Source organism: Carcharhinus amblyrhynchos, unplaced genomic scaffold (genome assembly GCF_965287045.1).
Source record: "Carcharhinus amblyrhynchos unplaced genomic scaffold, sCarAmb.v2.hapA scaffold_37, whole genome shotgun sequence".
NCBI lineage: Eukaryota > Metazoa > Chordata > Chondrichthyes > Carcharhiniformes > Carcharhinidae > Carcharhinus > Carcharhinus amblyrhynchos.
Window position 1 is genome coordinate 8391203 of NW_027649778.1, and position 27910 is coordinate 8419112.

At 50.5% G+C, this 27910-nt stretch overlaps 1 protein-coding gene across 1 annotated transcript in view; it reads right to left on the bottom strand.

The window, feature by feature from the left end:
* Positions 1–21692: 21692 nt before the first annotated feature.
* Positions 21693–27910, bottom strand: part of LOC145362115 (G-protein coupled receptor 4-like) — a 59036-nt gene continuing 52818 nt past the window's right edge. Inside the window, exon 2 of the mRNA XM_080218160.1 lies at positions 21693–23261. Within this exon, the coding sequence (XP_080074286.1) occupies positions 21906–22967 (1062 nt within the window). The 5' untranslated portion in view covers positions 22968–23261 and the 3' untranslated portion in view covers positions 21693–21905. The remainder of the gene's footprint in view (positions 23262–27910) is intronic.

The following is a 27910-nucleotide window of genomic DNA, read 5'->3' on the forward strand; positions in this document are numbered from 1 at the left end:
TCGACCACAACTCCGGTTCGCGGACGGCAGATTTCCTCCCCCGAGTGAACCAGATGGGTTTTTTTCCGACAATTATTTTATGGTCAGTCGGTAGATTCTTAATTCCAAATTTTTATTGAATTGAAATTTCACCATCTGCCGTGACAGGGTTCGAACCCGGGGCCCCCAGAACATTACGCTGGGCCTTATGATTTACTAATCCAGCGACAATACCGCTACACCATTGTCTCCCCGCTAATAAATGAAAAAGAACATTCCGGGTGCGTTGTCTTGGCTGGGGTTCAAATCCCCATCGCCTGCTGACCAATCAGGTGGAGGCAGCCCTCCCCCAAACGGTAGTGAGTGCTGTGCCTTTAAGATCCCGCCACCCCGCACCCCCCCCCCCCCTCGAGGATTACAGCACTCGGTTCAAGAGGCCACGATTGTTTTTGTCCAATTTCTGCGTCTCTGTGTAAAGTCCCTGTGTCGAGGGAGCGTGTGAATTGACCTCGTGAGTGCCTTTGGGGATCCTCACACACACACACACACACACACACAGAGACGCACTGATATATATCCACCCCCACAAGATGTGATCAGCCCCAGATGCTGACTTTCTTCTCCACCCGACGCAGTAAGCTCAAACAGCCCAGGTTGCAGGGGTCTCAGCTGTAGGAACTGAGACCCCGGGAGCCTTTGGAGCGAAGGGCAGTTGGCCGCAAACTTGTGGCAGTGGAAGAAAAATGTTCAAAATGTGCAAGGAACAGCTACCGACTACATTCCCTTATACAGCTAAGACTCCGGGGTTAGATACAGAGTAAAGCTCCCTCTACACTGTCCCCCATCAAACACTCCCCAGGACAGGTACAGCACGGGGTTAGATACAGAGTAAAGCTCCGTCTACACTGTCCCCATCAAACACTTCCAGGACAGGTACAGCACGGGGTTAGATACAGAGTAAAGCTCCGTCTACACTGTCCCCATCAAACACTCCCAGGACAGGTACAGCACGGGGTTAGATACAGAGTAACGGTCCGTCTACACTGTCCCCCATCAAACACTCCCAGGACAGGTACAGCACAGGGTAGATACAGAGTAAAGCTCCCTCTACACTGTCCCCCAATCAACACTCCCAGGACAGGTACAGCATGGGGTTAGATACAGAGTAAAGCTCCCTCTACGCTGTCCCCCATCAAACACTCCCAGGACAGGTACAGCATGGGGTTAGATACAGAGTAAAGCTCCCTCTACACTATCCCCCATCAAACACTCCCAGGACAGGTACAGCACGGGGTTAGATACAGAGTAAAGCTCCCTCTACGCTGTCCCCCATCTAACACTCCCGTGCCGTCCCAGCTCCCTTGCATTTCAGATGGCCACTTGAGAGTGAACTATTTTGCTGTGGGTCTGAAGGCTTAGACCAGCTAAGATTTCTTGCCCTAAATGATATTAGTGACTCAGATGGGTTTTTCCGACAATGGTTTCACGGTCATCAGTAGACTTTTAATTCCAGCTTTGTTATTGAATAAAAATGCCACGATGTGCCGTGATGGGGTTTGAACCCAGGCCCCACCGCCTTGCTCTGGAGATTACCCATCCAGTGACACAACCCCTACACCACCACCTCCCCATGTTCTCCTCCTCTAATGAGATTCTTCCCTTGTCTTGGCAGTGAGGTTGTATCTGCCTTGGCTTCCCTGTGTATACATACCTCTTGGCAACTTATCGAACTTTAATCCTACATCTAAGCGTGTAAATACCTCTAACTGACCTCAGGATTCTGAAATATAACAAAGTATAAATAAACAACCTGACCTTCAGAATGACGTTAGAATTATCAGCCTCTAAGTGACACAGAAAAGCACCTCGTCACCTCAAAGAGTTGGACCCAGCAAATTCCCCAACGCCTCCTCTCTCTCAGGACAATTTGGCATGTCCTCTACGACTGTCAACTGTTACAGATGCCCCATAGAAAGCATTCTTTCTGGTTGTATCACAGCTTGGTATGGGCTCCTGCTCTACCCAAGACCGCAAGGAACTACAATGAGTTGTGAAAGAAGCCCAGTCCATCACTCAAACCAATCTCCCATCCATTGACTCCATCTACACTTCCCACTGCCTCGGCAAAGCAGCCAGCATAATTAAGGACCCCGGACATTCTCTCTTCCGCCTTCTTCCTTTGGGAAAAAGATACAAAAGTCTGAGGTCACGTACCAACCGACTCAAGAACAGCTTCTTCCCAGCTGCCGTTCGACCTTTGAATGGACCTACCTCGCATTAAGTTGATCTTTCTACGCACCCTAGCTATGACTGTAACACTACATTCTGCACTCTTTCCTTTCTTTCTCTATGAAAGGTATGCTTTGTCTGCATTGTGCACAAGAAACAATACCTTTCACTGTATCCCAATGTGTGGGCAGCACAGTGGTTAGCAGTGTGGAGTTTGCATGTTCTCCCTGTGTCTGCGTGGGTTTCCTCCGGGTGCTCCAGTTTCTTTCCACAGTCCAAAGATGTGTGGGTTAGGTGCATTGGCCATGCTAAATTGATCCTTAGTATCAAGGGGGACTAGCAGGGTTAATATGTGGAATTACTGGGATAGGGCTTGGGTGGGATTGTGGTTGGTGCAGACACGATGGGCTGAATGGCCTCCTTCTGCACTGCAGGGATATTATTCTATGATTCTACGTGACAATAATAAAAAGAAAGGTGACATTCTCAATCTTCTTACAATATTAACCAATATTGACCCTATTAACACAGGTCAATGAGGTCACTCAGAGGGATATGGGCCAAATGTGGGCAATTGGGATTAGCTAAGGGGTTTAAAAAAAAGGGCGGCGTAGACAAGTTGGGCCGAAGGGCCTGTTTCCATGCTGTAAACCTCTATGACTCTATTGCAGAAGAGTTCTTAATGTGTAGATAATATTAGGAAAAGAGGAATATTGGATATAGTTTTGGTCTCCCTACTAAGAAGGGATATATTTGTTATAGAGGGAGTACAGAGTATAGGCTGAAACTGGTGTTGGTGGGACTGTCCTATGAGGAGGGACCGGGCTTCTATTCACTGGAGTTATAAAGGGTGAGAGATCCGATTGAAGCATATAAAAGTCTAACAGGGCTGGATGGGTTAGACGGGGAGGATATTTTCCCTGGTTGGAGAATCTGGAGCCGGGGACACACCGTGTGGGGTGGGGGTTGGGGGGGAGGCCGTTCAGGACTGGGATGAAGAGAAACGTCTTCACTCGGAGGGTGCTGAACCTGTGGAATTCCGCAGAAGGCTCCGGAAGCTCGCTCACTGAATATATTCAAGAAAGAGACAGATAATTTTGAGATTTTAATGGCATCAAGGGGACACAGAGAGAAAGTGGGAAAACGGGATTGAGATCGAGGATCAGCCGCGATTGTATTGAATAGCGGGGCAGGCTTGAAGGGTCTACTCCTGCTCCTACTTTCTACGACAGGTGATCACAGGTTTGTCCAAGCAGGTAGCTTTAATGTCCAAAGATGTGTAGGTTAGGTGGATTGACCATGCTAAATTGCCCCTTAGTGTCCAAAGATGTGCAGGTTAGGTGGATTGGCCATGCTAAATTGCCCCTTAGGGTCCAAAGATGTGCAGGTTAGGTGGATTGGCCATGCTAAATTGCCCCTTAGGGTCCAAAGATGTGCAGGTTAGGTGGATTGGCCATGCTAAATTGCCCCTTAGTGTCCAAAGATGTACAGGTTAGGTGGATTGGCCATGCTAAATTGCCCCTTAGTGTCCAAAGATGTGCAGGTTAGGTGGATTGGCCATGCTAAATTGCCCCTTAGTGTCCAAAGATGTGCAGGTTAGGTGGACTGGCCATGCTAAATTGCCCCTTAGTGTCCAAAGATGTGCAGGTTAGGTGGATTGGCCATGCTAAATTGCCCCTTAGGGTCCAAAGATGTACAGGTTAGGTGGATTGGCCATGCTAAATTGCCCCTTAGTGTCCAAAGATGTGCAGGTTAGGTGGATTGGCCATGCTAAATTGCCCCTTAGTGTCCAAAGATGTACAGGTTAGGTGGATTGGCCATGCTAAATTGCCCCTTAGTGTCCAAAGATGTACAGGTTAGGTGGATTGGCCATGCTAAATTGCCCCTTAGGGTCCAAAGATGTACAGGTTAGGTGGATTGGCCATGCTAAATTGCCCCTTAGTGTCCAAAGATGTGCAGGTTAGGTGGATTGGCCATGCTAAATTGCCCCTTAGTGTCCAAAGATGTACAGGTTAGGTGGATTGGCCATGCTAAATTGCCCCTTAGTGTCCAAAGATGTACAGGTTAGGTGGATTGGCCATGCTAAATTGCCCCTTAGTGTCAGCGGGATTGGCAGGGTAAATACATGGGGTTACGGAGATAGGGTGGTCAGCGCAGTCTCAATGGGATGAATGGCCTCTTTCTGCTCAGTAGGGATTCTACGATAGACCATTTTGGACAGAGCTGAGGAGAAATTTATTCAGTCAGAGGGTGGTGAACCTGTGGAATTCTCGACCACAGGAAGCTGTGAAAACCAAGGCACTAAATATACTGAAGAAAGAAGTAGATATCTTTTTAGATTTTAATGGAATTAAGGGGTAGGGGAGAGAGTTGGAATATAGGAATTGAGGTGGAGAAGCAGCCACGATCTTATTAAATCGTGGAGGAGGCTTGAAGGGCCAAATGGCCTACCCCTGCTGTTATTTACCGTGGTTCTCAGAGGCAACCATTCAGTTCCTCCGGCCTGTTCGAGCATCCCAATAGGGTGTGAGTGAGATGTGAGAAGGAGATAGATAGTGAAGAGTGAGAGGGATTGAGGAGAGTGTGATTGAAGAGAGAGAGAGATTGAGGAAAGAGAGAGAGAGGGAAAGTGCAAGAAAGATTGAGGAGGGAGAGAGAGAGAGCGAGAAAGACAGAGAGAGAGAGGAAGAAAGACTGAAAGAGAGAGACGAATTGAGGAGAGAGACCGAGGGAGAGGGATTGAGGAGAGAGAGAGTGTGTTAGACAGAGAGAGAGGGATTGAGGACAAAGAGAGAGGGGGTTGAGGAAAGAGTGTGGGGATTAGAGAGAGAGGGATTGAGAAGAGAGAGAGGGATTGGGGAGAGGGATTGAGGAGAGGGAGAAAGAGAGGGGGAATTGAGGAGAGAACGAGCGAGAGAGAGAGAGATTGAAGAGACTGAGAGTGAGAGAGAGATTGAGGAGAGAGAGAGAGGATGAAGAGGGCAGAGGAACTATTTAAGAGACCGAAAAGGGGATAAAGAGATGGGATGAAGACAGGGACTGTGGAAACGTGAGAGAGAGAGGATGGAAAAGAGGAGAGAGGGGGAGTGAAAGATTGACAGTGTGAGAGAATGAGGGAGAGGAGACAGGCAGACAGGAACACAAAGTCCAGTTTAATAACTTGTTCCTATTAGATCTCAACGTAAATATTTAAAATGGATGAAACTAAAACTGGCCTGAAGGAAGATTCCAGATGAAGGGAGGTTTGACCCGAGCTCTGTAAACACTCTCTGATAACTGCCCTTCCCGCAGTTATACAAACTATCGCGGGTGACATAGAGTTCAGTAATGCATCGTGGTAACTTAAAAACCACAGTGTAAAAAGGGATAATGTTGGTAAATCTCTCTTGCACTGATTAAGACAAAGGCAGTTGCTGTTTTGAGTGTTGCTCAGGTCAGGAGGCTACATGTGGAATGCAGACTAAAGAGGCTGCAGACAATCAAGCACACTGCACTGGTTAAAGAACAAAGTTAGGAAAGTGTAGAGGGAGCTTTACTCTGTGTCTAATCCCGTGCTGTACCTGTCTTGGGAGTGTTTGATGGGGACAGTGTAGAGGGAGCTTTACTCTGTATCTAACCCCATGCTGTACCTGTCTTGGGAGTGTTTGATGGGGGACAGTGTAGAGGGAGCTTTACTCTGTGTCTAATCCCGTGCTGTACCTGTCTTGGGAGTGTTTGATGGGGACAGTGTCGAGGGAGCTTTACTCTGTATCTAACCCCGTGCTGTACCTGTCCTGGGAGTGTTTGATGGGGACAGTGTAGAGGGAGCTTTACTCTGTATCTAACCCCGTGTTGTACCTGTCCTGGGAGTGTTTGATGGGGGACAGTGTAGAGGGAGCTTTACTCTGTATCTAACCCCGTGCTGTACCTTTCCTGGGAGTGTTTGATGGGGGGGACAGTGTAGAGGGAGCTTTACTCTGTATCTAACCCCGTGTTGTACCTGTCCTGGGAGTGTTTGATGGGGGACGGTGTAGAGGGAGCTTTACTCTGTATCTAACCCCGTGTTGTACCTGTCCTGGGAGTGTTTGATGGGGGACAGTGTAGAGGGAGCTTTACTCTGTATCTAACCCCGTGCTGTACCTTTCCTGGGAGTGTTTGATGGGGGGGACAGTGTAGAGGGAGCTTTACTCTGTATCTAACCCCGTGTTGTACCTGTCCTGGGAGTGTTTGATGGGGGACGGTGTAGAGGGAGCTTTACTCTGTATCTAACCCCGTGTTGTACCTGTCCTGGGAGTGTTTGATGGGGGACGGTGTAGAGGGAGCTTTACTCTGTATCTAACCCCATGCTGTACCTGTCCTGGGAGTGTTTGATGGGGACAGTGTAGAGGGAGATTTACTCTGTATCTAACCCCGTGCTGTACCTGTCCTGGGGAGTGTTTGATGGGGACAGTGTAGAGGGAGCTTTACTCTGTATCGAATCTCAAATGAGAATGGGATGATAAAAACACAACATTTGTAGATCTCGGGGTTAAAGCCGGAGTGTGAGACGAAGGGATTTGGTCTTGCAAGAGGGAGGAAACTGGCGTACGGAGGAAACCAATGCAATCGAGGCGATGCATTTGATGGAGAAAGGAGTAGGTATTGTTGTGATAGGGAAGAGTGGGATGAAGCTCATGTGGAGTACAGATCGGTTGGGCTGAATGGCCTGATTTTCCTGATGAAAACATGGTAACTTCTATTTCCTTCATGAATTTTCACCTGGGTGTTGTTTGCGATAGTGCCCTGGTGACTAATTTTTGATTCTAGGAGACTCTGTTTGATTTGATTTGATTTATTATTGTCACATGTATTGGGATACAGCGAAAAGTATTGTTTCTTGTGCATTGTACAGACAAAGCATACCGTTCATAGAGTACATAGGGAAAATAGAAACGAGAGGGTGCAGAATGGAATGTTACTGTCACAGCTAGGGTGTAGCGAAAGATCAGCTTCATATACGGGCGGCACAGTGGCACAGCGCCAGGGACCCGAGTTCGATTCCCAGCCTCGGGTCACCGTCTGTGTGGAGTTTGCACATTCTCCCCGTGTCTGCGTGGGTTTCCTCTGGGTGCTCCAGTTTCTGCTCCACAGTTCAAAAATGTCGGTTAGGTGGATTGGTCGTGCTAAATTGCCCCTTAGTGTAGGGTGGACTACTTAGGATAAATGCCTGCATTTATGGGGTATAGGGCCTGGGTGGGATTGCGGTCGGTGCAGACTCGATGGGCCGAATGGCCGCTTTCTGCACTGTAGGGATTCTATGATCCTGGCCCATTCAAAAGCCTGATGGCAGCAGGGACGAAGCTGTCCTTGAGTCTGGTGGCACAGTGGTTAGCACTGCTGCTTCACAGCGCCAGGGTCCTGGGTTCGATTCCCGGCTCGGGTCTCTGTCTGTGTGGAGTTTGCACATTCTCCCCGTGTCTGTGTGGGTTTCCTCCGGGTGCTCCGGTTTCCTCCCACATCCAAAGATGTGTGGGTTAGGTTGATTGGCCACGCTGAGAAATTGTCCCTTAGCATCTAAGGATGTGTAGGTTAGAGGGATTAGTGGGTGTAATATGTAGGGATATGGGGGGGGGGGTAGGGCCTGGGTGGGATTGTTTTCGGTGCAGGCTGAATGGCCTCCTTCTGCACTGTAGGGATTCCATAATTGTCTGGTGCGTGATCTCTGACTTTTGTATCTTTTTCCTGACGGAAGAAGGTGGAAGAGGGAATGTCCGGGGTGCGCGGGGTCCTGGATTATGCTGGCTGCTTTCCAAGGCAGTGGGAAGTGTAGACGGAGTCAATGGATGGGAGGCCGGTTTGCCTGACGGATTGGGCTACATTCATGACCCTTTTGCAGTTTCTTGCGATCTTTGTCGGAGCGGGAGTCGTACCAAGCTGTGACGTATCCGGGAAGGAATGCGTCAGTAAAAATTGGGAGTGGGAGTGGGAGCGGACATGTCGAATTTCTTTGTCCTGGTGGGTTGGGTACCTTGTTAGAACCCACAAGGCCGCATTATAGACACAGAGGGGAAAGGTCAGTAGGGATTATGGAGAGGAATGTCACTGCTGGATTTAACCCTAACCCGTGCTGCCCGGTGAATCCAGTGCGTCAGTGGAATACTGAACTAAAATAATTGCTTTGTACGCTTTTAACTTCACAGCCCCCAGCCGAGGGGGTTTTAATGCCTATTAAAAATGCTTCTGACGTGTTCAGTAGGCCCTACGTAAACATAACGTCTACTGCGACGGACAAAATGTCAGCCATAACTAATCTATTCTTTGGGAAAATAATTCTGTCAGGCTAAGCTGGTTCCAGAATTCGGATTAGACGCTCACACACACTGCGAGCCTTTAACTCTTCACGTCTAAGGTCTGGAGGGTGGAGCGAGAGCTCTTCATTTGCTGTACGGTCACTGTTGTAAGGTGGCGGACTGGGTGGCGCAGTGAGGTCTCGTGCCTAACTCTGGGCCCAGGGTTCAGGCCGCACCTCGGGGCTGGATGGTCACACGGAGGGTGTCCCGAATGTGGGCAAACAGGCAGATTATCATCCCTGCTTACAGGATGAGGGTCACAAGAGTGCTCCCAAGCTCTGAGAAACGTTAGCTACGAGGAGAGACTTATTTATTTTTATTCATTTGTGGGACATCGAGGTGGGGGGGCGGTGGCACTGGACCCGTCCTTATTGCCCATCTTTGCCCTTTGAACTGAGTGTCTTGGAGGGCGGAGAACAAAGGAAGTTACAGCACAGGAACAGGCCATTCGGCCCTCCAAGCCTGTACTGACCATGCTGCCCGACTGAACTAAAACCCCCTACCGTTCAGGAGACCATATCCCTCTATTCCCATCCTATTTGTCCAGGTGCCCCTCAGAAGTCACTATCATATCCGCTTCCACTACCCCCGCCCCCCCCGGCAGCGAGTTCCAGGTAGCCACCACCCTCAGTCCATCTCCCTTAAACCTTGCCCCTCAAACCTCTGCCCCCCCCCCACCCTAGTAATTGACTCTTCCACCCTGGCAGTTGAGAGTCCACCCCATTGCTGAGGCTTTGGAGTCACGTGTAGGCCAGACCGGGGTAAGGACGGCAGATTTCCTTCCCTAAAGGGAACCAGATGGGTTTTTCCGACAATGGGTCATCTGTAGATTCTTAATCCCAGATTTTTTTTATCGGATTCAAATTCCACCATCTGCCGTGGCGGGATTCGAACCCGGGTCCCCCAGAACGTTAGCTGGATGGGTAGTCTATCAATAAAAGCATTAGGCTGTTGCCTCCCCAATCTGTTTTCCTTGGAGAGAAGGTCAGAAGGAGATTTGATAGATATATTGTGAGGGGGGGAGGAGCTGGGCAGGGTATTTCAGGAGAATCTGTTCCCACTTGGAAAAGGAGAGGGCGAAGATTTAGTGTTATTTGAAAAAGAAGCAAATGTGATGTGATAATTTTTCTTTCGACACTGCCTGGCATTATTTGAATGGGTGTAAATTGAGAGAGGCGGAAACTCAGCGAGACCTTAATGTCCTTGTGCATCAGTCGCTGAAAGTATGAGGGAAGGTACAGCAGGCAGTAAAGAGGGCAAATGGTATGTTGGCCACATAGCGAGAGGCTTTGAGTATAGGATGGCACAGTGGCACAGTGGTTAGCATTGCTGCCTCACAGCTCCAGGGACCTGGGTTCAATTCCCGACTTGGGTCACTGCCTGTGCGGAGCCTGCACATTCTCCCCGTGTCTGCGTGGGCTTTCTCCGGGTGCTCCTCCCACAGTCCGAAGGTTAGGTTGATTGGCCTTGCTACAATTTGCCCCTTAGTAGAATTCTGTGAATCCTTCCAATACGCTTGGCAGGAGGAGGTAAGAGCGGGAGAGAATCCTGGTTAGTCACAGCCCTTCACTGGGCACCGCCATGGATGAACGCAGTGGAAGTCTCTGATCGTCAAGGCCCCCTTCGGGGCTAGTACCGAGAGGAGGAGCCACTATGGTGATGTAGGAAAATTGGCAGCCAATCTGTGCAGAGCAAGATCCCATGCAGACAGCAGTAACATTCGTGTCATCTACTTTTTTAATAACGTCAGGTTGAAGGATAAGTATTGGCGCTGGATGCTGGGAAGGATGCCCAGTTCCTGACCAAAATAGTGTCGTGGGACCTTCTGGATCTTCCCGGGAGAGCCCTCGGGCAACCCCCTCATCCAAAAAAAGTGCTCCGTTGGCCGGAGGGGAGTGAGTCTGTGGAATTCTTTGCCGCAGAGGCTGGGTGGTTGAGTATGTTTGATGTTGTAGAGATGCTGGCGTTGGACTGGGGGTGGGCACAGGAAGAGCACCAGGTTAAAGTCCAACTGGTAGCAGAAATCACTAGCTTTTGGAACACTACCCCTTCATCAGGTGAGTGGGGAGTTCTATTCACAAATGGGGAATATAAAGACACAAACTCAATTTACAAAATAATAATTGGGACACGAGTCTTTAGAAGTCTTTCATTGTACCTTTTAAGTGTTGATTACCTGTAAAGACTCGCATTCATTATTTTGTAAATTGAGTTTGTGTCTTTATACGCCCTGTTTGTGAACAGAACTCCCACTCACCTGACGAAGGAACAGCGCTCCGAAAGCTAGTGGATTTTGATGCCAAATAAACCTGTTGGTCTTTAACCTGATGTTGTGAGACTTATTACTGTGTCATAGCGTCTTCCAGCCCTTTGGCCCAGCTTGTACAAACTGATTAACAAAGATCTGACTGCGCTAATCCCATTTCCCAGTGCTTGGCCTGTAGCCCTGGAGATTACAGCAGTGCCAGTGACTATCTGAATACTTCTGAAATGTTATAGGAGTTTCTGACTCCGACACCCTTTCAGGCAGCGAGTTCCAGACTCCCACCACCTTCTGGGAGAAGAATCTACTCCTCAACTCCCCTCTTAGCCTTTTGACCTTTCACCTTAAGACTATACCCCTCCTGGTTATTGACCCCTCTGCTAATGGAGAAAGTGCCTTCCCATCCGGCCTATCTATGCCCCTCAATCTTATCCACCTCTCTCAGGTCCCCTGTCAACCTGCACTGCTCCAAGGTAGACAGTCCCCACCTTCCAATCACTCCTCGTACATCTTGTTCGTAGATTCATAGAATCTCTGCAGTGTAGAGGGAGGCCATTCAGCCCATCGAGTCTGCACTGACCACAATCCCACCCAGGCCCTATTCCCTTTTCCCCTAGCTAGCCCCCCCTGACACTAAGGGGCAATTTATCACAGTCAATCCACCCAACTCACACATTTTTGGACAAGGGGCAATTTAGCCTGGCCAGTCCACCTAACCTGCATGTCTTTGGAGGAAACTGGAGCACCCTGAGGAAACCCACGCAGACACGGGGAGAACATGCAACCTCCACACAGACTATAGGTGAATCCGGGTACCTCAATCCACCACAGTACCTGAAACTTTTACGTGCCGTTTCCGCGAGCAGTGACCACCAGGGTAGAAATTCGACCGGGTGGGGAGGAGGCATCGAACCAGCTTCCTGTCATGCGTCCTGCTCGATCTTCGGTTGTGTGTTAGTGGGATTTGAATATCGTGGTGGAAAATACAGCGAGCAGCATAAGTGATACTATCCACCAAGTACTCCCCCGCCCCTCTCCCCCGTCCCATGGTCAAATATCTAGCATGGTCAAATGCCTAATGGCATCGTGGGTCAACCCACAGCACATGGACTGCAGCGATTCAAGAAGGCAGCTCACCACCACCTTCTCAAGGGGCAACTAGGGATGGGCAATAAATACTAGCCCAGCCAGCGACACCCATGTCCCACGAATAAAATTTATTTTCGTTTGTCTAGATGTTGGGGGAGGGTAGCTATTGAGGAGGAACGACCCACCAACTTGGCTTACTGATGCCTCATTCCTGGCAAATCAATTGAAGTTGAAGAATTTGCCCCCCCCCCAACCCCCTTTCCATTGCCCCAGCCTTCCCACACCCATCCCACCTGGACATGACCCTGTTTACATCCACAGGGATGTAGTGGAAACGGTGGAGAGATTTAATTCAAGTTTTTAGGTGCCTAGATCACCACCAATGTAGCTGGGTTCCTCCTCTCCATCCTCCCCCCCATGCCACCATAGTTAAGAAAGCCCACCAACGCCTCTACTTTCTCAGGCTAAGGAAATTTGACATGTCCGCTACGACTTGCACCAATTTTTTACAAATGTGCCAATGAAAGCATCCTTTCTGGATGTATCACAGCTTGGTTTGGCTCTTTCTCTGTCCGAGACCGCAAAACAAAAACTACTGGGAATGTAGCCCAACCCATCACACAAACCAGTCTCCCATCCATCGACCCCCGTCTACACTTCCCGCTGCCTCGGCAAAGCCACCAGCATAATTAAGGACCCCCACCCCAAGCCCCCTGGACATACTTTCTTCCACCTTCTTCTGTTGGGAAAAAGATCCACAAGTCTGAGATCATGTACCATAGAATCATAGCTTCCCGACAGTGAGGGAGACCATTCGACCCATCGAGCCTGCACTTACAACAATCCCAGCCAAGCCCTATCCCAAAAGTCTGAGGTCACGCACTCAAGAACAGCGTCTTCCCTGCTGCCCATCAGACTTTTGAATGGACCTACCTCGCACTAAGTTGATCTTTCTCTGCACCCTAGCTATGACTGTAACACTACATTCTGCACTCTCTCCTTTCCTTCTCTATGAACGGTATGCTTTGTCTGTATAGCAAGCAAGAAACAATACTTTTCACTGTATGCTAATACATGTGACAATAATAAATCCAATCAAATCAAATATTTATTCAATCCCAGCGTCTCCCTTCCAACACAATGAGATTCTGAAATCCCACATTGGTTGGCCCAAGATTATAACCTTCCCACACACACACACATTGGGAACACAGTGGTTAGCACTACTTCCAGGGATCCGGGTTCGATTCCCGGCTCGGGTCACTGTCTGTGTGGAGTCTGCACATTCTCCCCGTGTCTGCATGGGTTTCCTCCGGGTGCTCCGGTTTCCTCCCACAGGCAGCGTGGTGGCAGAGTGATTAGCAGTGATACCTCGCAGCACCGGGGCATCCAGGTTCAATTCCGATCTCAGGTGAGTGCCAAAGAACCTGATAGAGGCGACCTGATAGAGGTGTATAAGACGTTGAGAGGAATAGATCGGGTGGATTCTCGGAGGCTATTTCCCAGGGCTGAAACGGTCGCTACGAGAGGACACAGGTTTAAGGTGCTGGGTAGCAGGTATAGAGGAGATGTCAGGGGTAAGTTTTTCACTCAGAGGGTGGTGACTGAGTGGAATCGGCTCCCGTCAGTGGTGGTAGAGGCGAACTTGCTGGGGTCTTTTAAGAGACTTCTGGATGAGTACATGGGATTTAATGGGATTGGGAGTTATAGACAGATCTGGCAGGTATGGATATGATTGGCGCAACTTGTGGGCCGAAGGGCCTGTTTGTGCTGTAGTGTTCTATATGTTCTAACCATAGACTCCTACAGTGCAGAAAGAGGCCATTTGGCCCATCAAGCCTGTACTTGATGCACCCTAATGCTGGTTAGGGCGCATTGACCTGAACAGGCGCCAGAGGGTGGCGACTAGAGGAATTTCACAGTGAGTTAATTGCAGTGTTAATGTAAGCCTAACTTGTGTCTGCTAGATAAACCTTTTACTTTGCAGCCTTCTCAATATTTTCCACTTTATCGTTTATGTGCCAGATTGGAGGCAAGCACTCTACGCTCGCACACAGCCCGGACACGAGGTCGCTGTCAACCCCCCCCCCAACCTGCCACAGGCCCTGGAAAAAATGTCAGACGGAAGATTCCAGCCTCCACGCAGCTGGCTGGCATCCCGCTGTGCCAAGTAATCGAGGGAGGGAATGTGAGACTGGCTCAGGAGCCGGAGGGCAGCAAGATCCCAGAGCAAGTGTGGGTGCGTTGCTCGCCAACCCTCCAGGATTGGCTGGGAGTCCCGCTGCCTCGGCAAAGCAGGCAGCATAATCAATGATCCCACGCACCCCGGACATTCTCTCTTCCACCTTCTTCTGTCAGGAAAAAGATACAAAAGTCTGAGGTCACATACCAACTGACTCAAGAACAGCTTCTTCCCTGCTGCCGTCAGACTTTTGAATGGACCTACCTTGTATTAAGTTGATCTTTCTCTACACCCTCGCTATGACTGTAACACCACATTCTGCACCCTCTCCTTCCCTTCTCCCTATGTACTCCATGAATGGAATGTTTTGTCTGTATAGCGCGCAAGAAACAATACTTTCCGCTGTTTCCTAATACATGTGACACTAATAATTCAAGTCAAATGCACTGCTGCCTCACGGCGCCAGGGTCCTGGGTTCAATTCCCGGCTTGGGTCACTGTCTGTGTAGAGTTTGCACATTCTCCCCGTGTCTGTGTGGGTTTCCTCCCTCAGTCCGAAAGACTTCCTGGTTAGGGTGCATTGCCCGTGTTAAATTCTTCCTCAGTGTACCCGAACAGGCGCCGGAGTGTGGCGACTGGGGGATTTTCACGGTAACTTCATCGCAGTGTTAATGTCAGGCTTACTTGTGATCAATAAATAAACTTTCCTCACTGACTTAGTCTCTCCTTGTACGACAGACCCGCCATCCCAGGAATCAGCCTGCTAAACCTTTGCTAGCACTGCCGCCTCTCAGCACCAGGGACCCGGGTTCGATTCCCGGGCCACTGTCAGTATTGAGTGTGCACATTCTCCCCGTGTCTGGGTGTGTTTCCTCCAGGTGCTCCAGTTTCCTCTCACAGTCCAAAAGATGCGCTGGTTAGGGTGCATTGACCCGAACAGGTGTCGGAGTGTGCCGACTGAGGGGAATTTCACAGTAACTTCATTGCAGTGTTAATGTAAGCCTTACTTGTGACGAATAAATAAAACTCCAGAGAGTACACTAGCTTATGAGGAGAGATTGAATAGACTGGGTCTGTACTCGTTAGAGTTTAGAAGGCTGAGGGAGGATCTTATAGAGACTTAAAAGATAATGAAAGGGATGGGTAGGGTAGAGGTAGAGAGATTCTTCCCGCTTAGAAAAGACAGCAGGACTAGAGGGCACAGCCTCAAGATAAGGGGGGGGGGGGGAGCAGTTTAGATCGGAGTTGAGGAGGAACTTCTTCAATCAAAGGGTGGTGAATCTCTGGAATTCTCTGCCCATTGAAGTGGTGGAGGCTGCCTCGCTGAATATATTTAAGTCACGGGTAGATAGGTTTCTGATAGACAGGGGAATTAAGGGTTATGGGGAGAAAGCGGGAAAGTGGAACTGATCCACTTCAGATCAGCCATGATCTTATTGAATGGCGGGGCAGGCTCGAAGGGCTAGATGGCCGACTCCTGCTCCTATTTCTTATGTACAGGCGTATCTTGGCTGCTTTTAGCCAGGACAGCACAGGACGGAGACGCCAAAGAGCAATATTATGCTTAAATCTTTTATTTACAGAGTGCAACATTAGTACCAAGCTCTTCGATGTTGACAGAGACTGAGAGAGTCTTTCTGAACATAGTCCACGTTCAAACGCCTTAATTCAAGTCAATCTCATTGGTTACAACAGAAACCCATTGTTAACAGTACAACACAAAATGGAAGAGTAGTTGAGAGAACGATCCTTCACATCGGGACGGAAGGTTCTAGTCAGTGCTGGAGGGACCACCAATAGGTTTTGATGGTACAGTCACCAAGCCAACCCTACACGCGCCTGGAAGTGGGGGGTGGTGGTGTGGCATTTACTTGCAAAACCGTATCTTCCCTCGTTTCATAGAAAAAGTCAAAAAAACAAACCAAACCCCAAGGGTCACAAACATAAGATAGACACACGCAAATAAATCCAGTCAAGGATTCAAGGGGAAAATAAACTCTTTACCCGGAGAGTGGTGGGAACGTGGAACTGGATACACGGGTTGGGGGGGAGCTGGTGGGGGGAGGACAGGTGGAGGTGCACAGCGTCGTGTGGAGGGGGGGGGAGAGGGAGGAATAGAAGGTTGTGCAGGTAGGACCTGAGGGAGAGGAGGGCTGGGGGGAGGCTTGTGCGGAGCATAAGGGCTAGTAAAGGGTAGGAGGGCCGAATGGCTGTAAATTCCATAGGGGGAGAGCAGCAGAATGAGATCAGATGGAGTTAGCCCTTCAGTTAATCCCCCCACTCCCCCTCCCGTTCTCTGATGATTCAGCCCAGCTGGTTGGGTTTGGGGCCCAGCTTGAGCTGAACCTTCTGGAACTTTCTAAATTCCAACCAATATTTTTTAAACCCAACTGAAAAGCGGCCGGGGGGGTTTGGGAAATTCGCTTCTTAGCGGAACTCCAATCGTGAAGGGTCACAATCCCCGATATCCCATCCCTCTGTCCCTCCCATCGACCCCTCCTGTATGGCCTGACCCCCCTCCTGCTCCCCGCTACCTCCCCCCCACCCAATACCCGCCCCCCCCCCCCCCCCCAACCCCCCCAGTGTGGCCTGACCCTATCGCTCCCTCCTGCTCCCCTCCACCCCAATCCCCCCCCAATGTGGCCTGACCCCACCAGCCTTCCAGGTAGAGGTGAGGGGCACCTGTTGCGTGTGGCCCGCTGGCACAACAGCAGGCCATGCCAGAGGGCATCAGCTTCAAGACAAAGCATCATTGCCCTCTGCGAAGGAACCTGCTGGGGCAACTATCCCTCTGGCAAAATAAAGACAGAGGACAAGATTTTCCAGTCACCCCCCCCCTCCCCCCCCACACCACAGCGTGTTGTCCAGTCCCGCCGCCGTCTACAGCGTTTTGCACAACTCACCCACCCTGCTGCCAAGGATCCTGTTGAGGTGAGGTGGGGTGGGGGGATGAGGATGGGCGGCGGGAGGAAGTCACCTTAGGCGGGACTGGAAAATCTTTGCCAGTGGGAAGGGCTGGAAAACCCCACGCCATGAAGCAATGGGAGGTCTTTAAGTTAGAACCATAGAATCCCAGGGTGCTGAAGGAGGCCATTCAGCCCATCGAGCCTGCACCAGCCACAATCCCACCCAGGCCCTATCCCCGTAACCCCATGCATGTACCCTAGCTGGTCCCCCTGACCCTAAGGGACAATTTAGCATGGCCAATCCACCCAACCTACACATCTTTGGACTGTGGGAGGAAGCAGGAGGCAACCCATGCAGACACGGGGAGGATGTGCAAACTCCACACAGACCCGAGCCGGGAATCGAACCCGGGTCCCTGGCGCTGTGAGGCAGCAGCGCTAACCACTGCGCCACCGTGCCGGCAAGGTGTGAAGGGACAGAAAGGATGGGAGGCTGAGCAGTTCCTTCAGCCGGGAATTACGAATGTAAGATTATCTCTGATTGATCCGGTCCGGAATCCAGGCAAAACCTCTTTGCTGGGAGAGGGGGAAGAGTGCGGAATTCGAGGAGGGTTGAGAGAGAGAGAGAGAGACAAAGCGCACTCTCACAGCTCAGTAAGGTGTGGTGGGGTGGGGTAGGGGGGAGAATGGAGGCAAAACTCCCTCAAAATTGAGGTAATTTATCCACCTTCTGGATGAGGCAGTAAACCAGGCCCTTCTCTGTTCTCTCTGGTGGGTGTAAAAAATTTGGCAAAGAGCTGGTGTGTGGGGGTGGGATTGGGGAATCCTGATATTGTCCGGCTGTTGTGGGATCTTGCTGTGCACAAATCGGCCGCGCTCCGTTACAACAGCGGATCCCTATTGGCCGCCGACCGGGTTGTGACGTCGGGAAGGGTGCTACACCAATGCAGCTCACCCCCCCCCCCCCCATCTCCCTCTGAATCCAGTCCAATTCTTGGGGCGTCGATGTTGTATTCACCCTCTGAGGGACAAAGAACAACACAACGCGGGGAAACAGGCCCTTCGGCCCAACGAGCCCGCGCCGCCATTTCAACATTGTGAGCCCCCCCTCTTCCACCCGTGACCCTTGTCTACGCTTAGGGGGAGGGGATAGTTGCTCTTCCCAGAGGGATGGAATTAGAGGAACGGAAGGGTTTTCTGCCTCTATCCTGGGATCGTTCACCTGCCAGACGGAGATTTCTGCCTCCCTTCCCACAAAAGCCGTAACTTCTTCACCCAAAGGGTTGTGAATCTGTGGAATTCCCCGCCCAGTTGAGGCTCCCTCATTGAATGTTTTTAAGGCAAGGATAGATAGATTTTTGGACAGTAAAAGAATTAAGGGTTATGGTGAGTGGGCGGGTGAGTGAAACTGAGTCCACGAAAAGATCAGCCATGGTCTTATTGAATGGCGGAGCAGGCTCGAGGGGCTGGATGGCCGACTCCTGCTCCTAGTTCTTACACGCTGCCTTTACCCAACACTGTGGGAGGGTGAAATACTGACATCAAACATTATCACAGGCCCAAGGGGTGACAGTGACCCCCGTGGGTATAGCCCATCGCCATGTACAACACTGGCACGTACGAAGGTCCCAAACCCCATCTATAGCAGCCCAATACTGACTAAAAACTTGAAGTTGATCTCTGCAGTAGGTTCCAATGGCTGGGATAACTTAGCCCCAGTGGGACAATCCCTGGAGTAACAGTTCATGCAGTAACATTCCCTGGAGTGACGTTCCCTGAGGAACAACGCCTGGATCACAGTTTATGAAGTAACGGACCCTGGAGTAACAGCTCATCTCCAGAGTTACTGTTAATGGAGAAACAATCTCTGGAGAAACATTCAAAGTTACAGTTCAAGAAGTAACAATTCCAGCAGTAATATTCCATCCACAGAGGGAGTAACAGACCCTGGAGTAATATTCAATCCACAGAGCTACGGTTGAGGGAGTAACAGACTCTGGAGTAATATTCAATCCACAGAGCCACGGTTGAGGGAGTAACAGACCCTGGAGTAATATTCAATCCACAGAGCTACGGTCGAGGGAGTAACAGACTCTGGAGTAATATTCAATCCACAGAGCTACGGTCGAGGGAGTAACAGACTCTGGAGTAATATTCAATCCACAGAGCTACAATTGAGGGAGTAACAGACCCTGGAGTAATATTCAATCCACAGAGCTACGGTTGAGGGAGTAACAGACCCTGGAGTAATATTCAATCCACAGAGCTACGGTTGAGGGAGTAACAGACCCTGGAGTAATATTCAATCCACAGAGCTACGGTTGAGGGAGTAACAGACCCTGGAGTAATATTCAATCCACAGAGCCACGGTTGAGGGAGTAACAGACCCTGGAGTAATATTCAATCCACAGAGCTGCGGTTGAGGGAGTAACAGACCCTGGAGTAATATTCAATCCACAGAGCTACGGTTGAGGGAGTAACAGACCCTGGAGTAATATTCAATCCCTGGAGTAAAGGTGAAGGAGGTGGCGGGTGGGGGAATCCTTGGGCGGGATTTTACAGCCTCTGCTGGAGGGAAATCGGAAACTCCCGCTCAAGTTTAATGGATATTTCCGTTGTCCGCTCCTCGCCTGCTCCAAGGCGAGGCAGTAAAATTCCGGCGCACATTTTTCCTTTTTGTTTAAATCCCACATAGTTACAGTTCCCAAATACAATGGTGCCCCTGCCTGGGTTGGGCCCATGGAGTTCAGATGCCAGTTGGGAAGGAGATTGGGGCCATTGACTGATCCCAATTTCCTTGATAGTGGATGGGCTGAGGGACACGGGAAGGGGGAATCAGCTCTTGATCATTGAGCGGGAACGTTGGGGAAGAAGGGATCTGCTGTGATACACCCTTCCCCCACACAATATCCAGAAAGGCAGCACGTGGGGGATAGTCACTGGGAACAACAGCTTCCTACCCCCAACCCCTCATGATAGAATCATTCCCCAGCAGAGAGAACCATGGGCCAAAAAAACACAGCATTCCTCGGAATTGGATCTGGACATTTCAACTTTTGTAACCTGTGCGGGGAGGGGCTTTGTCATCACTGAATCCCCCACCATCCTGGGGTGGTTACCATTGACCAGAAACCGAACTGGACTTACCACATATCACAGTGATTACAAGAACAGGTCAGAGACTGGGAACCCTGTGGCGAGTAACACACCTCCTGACCCCCCCCCGCCAAAGCCTGTCCACCATCTACGAGGCACAAGTCAGGAGTGTGATGGGATACTCCCCACTTGCCTGGATGGGTGCGGCTCCAACAACACTCAAGAAGCTCAACACCATCCAGGACAAAGCAGCCCCACTTGATTGGCACCACATCCACAAACATTCACTCCCTCCACCTCCGACGCTCAGTAGCAGCCGTGTGTACCATCTACAAGACGCACTGCAGTGACTCACTAAGGCTCTTTCGACAGCACCTTCCAAAACCATGACCTCAACATCAGTTTTTGTCCCCCTATCTCTCTAGGAGTAAGAGTAAGCCAGTTGGCCCCTCGATCCTGCTCTGCCATGCAATTAGAAGGACAGCAGGCCCTTGAGGAACACCCAACCCCCACCGCTCTGCAAGCTCCCCTCTGAGCCGCTCGCCATCCTGACTTGGAAATATAATCGGCCGTCCGATTTAATGGGATGGAGGGTTATAGATAGGCCTAGTTGGTGCAACTTGTGGGCCGAAGGGCCTGTTTGAGCTGTAGTTTTCTATGTTCTATGTCCCTTCACTGTCGCTGGGTTGGAAAGCCTAGAACTCCCTAACAGCACAGTGGGTGTACCTACACCACGTGGATTGCAGCGGGTTCAAGATGGCGGCTCACCACCGCCTTCTCGAGGGGCAGTTAGGGAGGGGCAACAAATGCTGGGTGTAGCTAGCGACGCTTGCAATCTATGGAAGAATACGAAAAGGAATGAGTGATCCAACTGCAATGCACTTTGGCTCAATGATATCAAGAGGGTTAAAAGGTTCCATCAACGTAGCCAAATACAAGTAACACCCGTCCTCAAATCTTACACGGAGGAGTTGGGTTTTGTCGCCATGTTCTACTTGGATAGGCCAAGATACAAGGTGTTTCCAAACTAGAAGGAGGGTGGAGGGTTGCTCCTTCCCCTGAGTTGGGCTGGGGGGGGGCGCCAGGATTAAGGTGAGCATCCAGGGATACTGTTGGGACCAACCTTAGGGGGAAATTACAAACGGCATCGGAAAGAAAAGTGGCCTGATCTCATCCGATTGGGTAACAGGGTACTCCTTTCGCTTTCCAATTGGCCCCAAGAGCAGGGAAGTTGGGGGCAGTGGGGGGGGGGGGGGGGGGGGGGGCGGTGGGGGGAGGGGGAGAGGAAACCTTGGGCAGTCAATAGCAGGAAAGAGAAGGGTGGCAGAGGTGGGCTGGGAGGGATGACGGACAGGTCGGACAACCAATAGCAGGAGAGAGGAGGGGGTGGGGGCAGGCAGGTGAAGAGGAAGGAGGTTCTTCAACCCCCTTCAGACAAAGTTGGCAACTCATTAGGATCACACAGTGCAGAAGAGGCCCTTCGGCCCATCCAGTCCGCAGGGACACATGCAAAACACCAGACCTCCCAGCTAACCCCATTCACCAGCGCTCGGGCCGTAGCCTCAGGTTGGGTCAAGCACCCCTCCGGGTGGTCTTGACGACGGGCGGGGTGGGGGGGTGCGCCCAGATTCGAATCGTCCTTCCCACCCGTGACGAGACAAGACACGGGGGAAAGAATGGACTCAAGACAAGGAAAATGGAGGCCTGGTGATTGGATTACTTGAGCAATGATTTAAATAAGGTTTTTCTTTTTAAAAAAAAATCATTAACCGCACACAAGAACGTTATAAAAAAATACATTTATGAAGGGAGCAATACTATAACATCTTGTAACCCTTTTAGTCCTTCCTTCCTTCATAGGCTCAAAGTTTTCATCTGAATGCAGTCTTCCCTCAGAACTACCAGATCTATGTTGAAATACTGGGACTTTTTCGAGGAGAGGGGAGTATCCAGGGTGACTGATCGAGCAATGTCCGTCGATTTGGAACTGGCAAAGAACTTCAGGAGTGGCGAGAGTCCCTTGGTCATGTCGCTGCGGGCGCCCTCGTTGACCAGACAGTACAGGATGGGGTCGGCCACGCAGTTGAGGCTGGTGAGGGCCAGCGAGACGTGGTAGGCCGTGAAGACATTCTCCTCGAAGCTGCAGTCCCAGGGCCGGCTGAGGTACACCACGCTCCGCAGAAGCAGGATGATGTGGTAGGGGGCGAAACACAGCAGGAGGATGAGGATGAGGCTCAGCGCCAGGCGCTTAATCTTGGCTTTCTCCCCCTTCTCCGTCGACAGGTTCCCCTTGATGGCTTTGAGGATGCCTTGGTAGGAGAACAGCATCAGCACCCAGGGGAAGAGGAAACCAATGAAGACACGGTACAGGTTCATCTGCGCCACCCACGTCTCCATGGGGTACTTCTCGAAGCAGAAGGTGTGATTGAAGCGGTCGGCAAAGAGCTCGTTGTGGAAGAGCGGCGCCGAGTTGGCCCCAATCTCGATCGTCCAGACAACCAGGCTGGTGATGACCGCGGTCTTTACCCGGCGGATCTTGGCGAACTTCAAGGGGTGGGCCACCGCCAGGTAGCGGTCGATGGAGATGCAGCTGAGGAACGCTATGCTGATATAGATGTTAGTGTAGAGAATGAAGCCAAAGAGTTTGCAGGACTCTGGGCCCAGAATCCAATTGTCCTGGTGGAGGAAATAGTTGATCCAGGGGGGCAAGGTGGCGATGTACAGGAGGTCAGAGATGGACAGGTTGAGGAGATAGATGCCCAGCTCGTTCTTCTGCTTGACCTGAAGGCAGGCCGCCCACAGCGCCAGGCAGTTGGTGGGCAACCCAATCACAATGACAAAGATGTAGAGGGTGGGCGGGAAGAGGCTGTCCAACCTGGAATCGACGTCGCAGCTGTCATAACTGTTGTTACGCATTTTGGGGTGGGGTTCCGGACACGTCGGTCAGGCGGTGGCAAACTTGGTCAAACCCATCGCCCGAAACACGTCACCAGCCGAGCAGCTGCCAACGGACGTCGACCAACCAAACCAGTTGAGAATCTTCCATTGACGGCGGAGAGGCTGCAGTCGCTAAAGGCCAAGTTCCCAACAACGAGACGTCCTTCCCAATCGTTCAAACGTTTGACCGTCAGATGCTCAGGTCGTACCTGTTGGGCTTCGACTGCTGTTGGGGAGTCAGGCAGGGAGGGGGGGGGATCTTGTCAAAGAATCCTTGAGAAACAAAAAACAGGCTGACTTAGTTTGGTGACAGTCGCGATGATACGTCAGACAATTAATAAGGTCACAACATCCTACAGTGTACCCCCACCCTCCCCTCCTACACAGCAAATTCCACCCTCACTCTTCATGTTTTGAGTCTGAACCCTCAAGCTATTCAACTGTGGCAGGCAAGCTATTCCGACATCACCCGATACCCAGACTTTTCACCTATCACAGGACGGTTTGGAAGTAAAAGGGGATGTTTTTGGCTGGTTTATATTTTAAACCCACCTCCCTTTATCCAAGGGCGGCACAGTGGTTAGTGCTGCTATCTCACAGTGTCAGGGACCCGGGTTCGATTCTGGCCTCGGGTCACTGTCTGTGTGGAGTTTGCACATCCTCCCCGTGTCTGCGTGGGTTTCCTCTGGGTGCTCCGGTTTCCTCCCACAGTCCAAAGATGTGCAGGTTGGGTGGATTGACTGTGCTAAATTAGTGTCCCGGGTTATGTAGATTAGAGGGATTGGCTGGGCAACTAAGTGGGGTTATGGGGATAGGAGCTGGGTGGGATTGCCGTGGGTGCAGATCCGATGGGCCAAATGGCCTTCTTCTCCACTGTATGATTCTAACCCCTCCGCATCTAGCCCTATCGAGCCCCTGAGAATCCGATTTCCAAATAACGTCGCCTCTCATTCTTCTAAACTCCAATGAGTACAGGTCCCAATCTACTCAACCTCTCCTCATAAGTAAAACTCCCTCCATATCCCGGGATCAACCGCGTGAACCTTCTCTGGACTGCTTTCCAATGCCGGTATAGAACATAGAACATTACAGCGCAGAACAGGCCCTTCGGCCCACGATGTTGAGCCGACCAGTTAAAAAACAATGACCCTCAAACCTAAACCAATCCCTTTCCATCCATAAACCTATCCACGGTATATATATATATAGGAGACCAAAACTGTTCACTGTTCATCTTCAATTCTCAGGGGGCGGGCATCGCTGGCGAGGCAGGGTTTTATTACACAGCCCTGATTACCCTGGAGAAGAGACATCTTCTCAAATCTTGTGGGGCAGACACAGCCCACAGACAGGATTCTGACCCAATCACACTGAAGGAACGGCCATTGTGTCTCTAAATAAGGATGGTGTGTGCAGTGAGGGGGGGGGGGATCTGAAGGGGATTAGGATGTTCCTACTCACTTATTGCCCCTGTCCTTTCTCAGGGGCAATTCGCGGGACACGGCTGGCTGGGCCAGCATTCTGTGCCCATCCCTTAGTCGCCCTTGAGAAGGTGGTGCTGGCGACTGAGTGTCATTTCCGAGGGGCAGTTGAGAGACAACCACATTGCTGTGGGTCTGGAGTCACATGTAGGCCAGACCGGGTAAGGATGGCAGATTTCCTTCCCTAGGGGACATGAGTGAACCAGATGGGCATCACTGGCTGGGCCAGCATTTATTGCCCATCCCTAGTTGCCCTTGATCAGAGGGCAGTCACTGTGGCTCTGGAGTCACATGTAGACCAGACTGGGTAAGGGCAGCAGATTTCCTTCCCTAACGGGAGATTAGTGAACCAGATAGGATTTTCTGACAATTATAGAATCAGAGAAACTAGAAGCAGGAGGAGGCCATTCGGCCCTTCGAGTCTGCTCTGCCATTCATTTTGATCATGGCTGATCATCAAATTCCATAACTGGATTCCTGCCTTCCACCTATATCGCTTGATCCCTTAAAACTATATCTAACTTTATTCTTTTATGGTCATCAGTAGATTCTTAATTCCAGATTTGTTTTATTGAATTCAAATTCCACCACCTGCTGTGATGGGATTTGAACCCGGATCCCCAGAACATTTTCTGAGTTTCTGGATTAATCGTCTAGCAATAATACCACTGGGCCTTGGTTGGCATGATGCCAATGTGGAGACCAATGAAGGAAATCTCATTCAGCAGTTCCAATCCCCCGAACTGCTGTTGACTTCTGCTTTTATGAGAATTCTTTGCTGTACAATTCACCTAACCTACACATCTCTGGACACTAAAGGGCAATTTAGCATGGCCAATCCACCTAACCTACACATCTTGGAACACTAAGGGGCAAATTTAGCATGGCCAATCCACCTAACCTACACATCTTGGAACACTAAAGGGCAATTTAGCATGGCCAATCCACCTAACCTACACATCTTGGAACACTAAAGGGCAATTTAGCATGGCCAATCCACCTAACCTACACATCTTGGAACACTAAGGGGCAATTTAGCATGGCCAATCCACCTAACCTACACATCTTGGAACACTAAGGGGCAATTTAGCATGGCCAATCCACCTAACCCGCACATCTTTGGACACTAAAGGGCAATTTAGCATGGCCAATCCACCTAACCTGCACACCTTTGGACACTAAGGGGCAATTTAGCATGGCCAATACACCTAACCTGCACATCTTTGGACACTAAGGGGCAAGTTAGCATGGTCAATCCATCCAACCTACACATCTTTGGAGCGTGGAGGAAACCAGAGCACCCGGAGGAAACCCACACAGACACAGAGAGAACATGCAAACTCCACACACACAGTGACCCGAGGCCGGGAATCGAACCCAGGTCCCTGGTGCTGTGAGGCAGCAGTACTAACCACTGGGCCACGGTAAGGGAAGTTAAAACCCTGGGATTTCTGTAACTGGCCAGGTTTACACAAACAGCAACCCGAGTGGTGTGACTCAGACCCGAGAGGGACTCCCACCCATGAGGAAGCAGCCCCTACCCACCCGCCAGGTTCTGAGCTTGGCATGATGGGGTGATGTTGTTTGGCCGTTTCACCAGTCGGAGTTCCCAGAGCTCTGAGGAGGCGAGGCGAGGAGCTCTCAATGCCCAAAGTGACAGCCAACAGCAGAGGTGTTGAGTGTAGTTTGCGGGCTTCGTGTCGCTCACAACTGATTGCAAAGGCAGCCCCTATGCTGACTAAGTCACTGTTGACTCTACAGCAGCCCCCATCCTGGTAGAGGCCGCCACCATTGTGGGCCCTGCAGTGCAGCGGGAACAGAACCCGGTGTCCTGTACAACACTGGGGCCGGTTCCGCATTCTGCACGGCTAATTGCCTGTGTCCGTGTGTGAACTGTGTGCCTGCATATCTCCTTTGGAATGTCGCTCATCCCGTCTGCCAACCTCAATGTTCCACTGGAGTCTCGGCCCCGTCCCTGCACCCACTCCAGGGCGCACTCCTACTGCTGTCCTTCCAGTGGTTACAGAGGTAATGATAAATGTGACCGTATACATTCAGATTCTATTAAGGCCAGTAGCTTCTGGGTATTTGATTCAGAGACTCATAGAATCCCTACAGTGCAGAAGGAGGCCATTTGGCCCATTGAAACTGCGCCAACAACAATCATACCCAGGCTCTATCCCCATAATCTAATGTATTTACCCTGCTAACTCCCCTGATACTAATTAGCATGGTCATTCCACCTAACCTGCCCATCTTTGGATACTAAAGGGCAATTTAGCATGGACAATCCACCTAACCTGCACATCTTTGGAGTTTGGGAGGAAACTCTTGAAGACACGGGGAAGACACTCAAGGCTGGAATTGAACCCGAATCCCTGGTGCTGTAAGGCAGAAGTGCTAACCACTATACTCATCGTATCAATACATTTAGGGGGAAGCTGGCTCATGATATGAGGGAGAAAGTTAAGCGTAAGATGATGTAGGATTATCTTACTGAATGACAGAGCAGGCGTGATGGGCTGGGTGGCCTACTCCTGCTCCTAATCTGTATGTTTGTATGGGTAATGTGCAGTACAAGCATCAGCATAGACCAAGTGGGCCGAATGAGCTGTTTCTGTCTGATACACCCTGTGTAATACTCCACATTGTACTGGGGACACAGTTCAAATGTCCAAAGATGTGCAGATTAGGTGGATTGCCCATGCTAAATTGCCCCTTAGTGTCCAAAGATGTGAACATAAGAACATAAGAAATAGGAGCAGGAGTAGGCCATCTAGCCCTTCGAGCCTGCCCCGCCATTCAATAAGATCATGGCTGATCTGAAGTGGATCTGTTCCACTTTCCCGCTTTCTCCCCTTAATTCCCTTGTCTACGAAAAACCTATCTACCCGTGACTTAAATATATTTAGCGAGGTAGCCTCCATCACTACAACGGGCAGAGAATTCCACAGGTTCACCACCCTTTGAATGAAGAAGTTCCTCCTCAACTCTGTTCTAAACTGCACCCCCCTTATCTTGAGGCTGTGCCCTCTAGTCCTGCTGTCCTTTCTGAGCGGGAAGAATCTCTCTACCTCTACCCTATCCATCCCGTTCATTATCTTATATGTCTTTATAAGATCCTACCTCATCCTTCTAAACTCCAACGAGTACAAACCCAGTCTATTCAGCCTCTCCTCATAGTCCAACCCCCTCATCTCCGGTATCAGCCTAGTAAACCTCCTCTGCACTCCCTCCAAGGCCAAAATATCCTTGCGTAAGTGCAGTGACCAAAACTGCACACATTACTCCAGCTGCGGCCTCACCAGTGCCCTGTACAGTTGCAGCAAGACCTCCCTACTTTTTGTGCAGGTTAGGTGGATTGGCCATGCTAAATTCCCCCTTTGTATCCAAAGATGTGCAGGTTAGGAGGACTGGCCATGCTAAATATATGGGGTTACC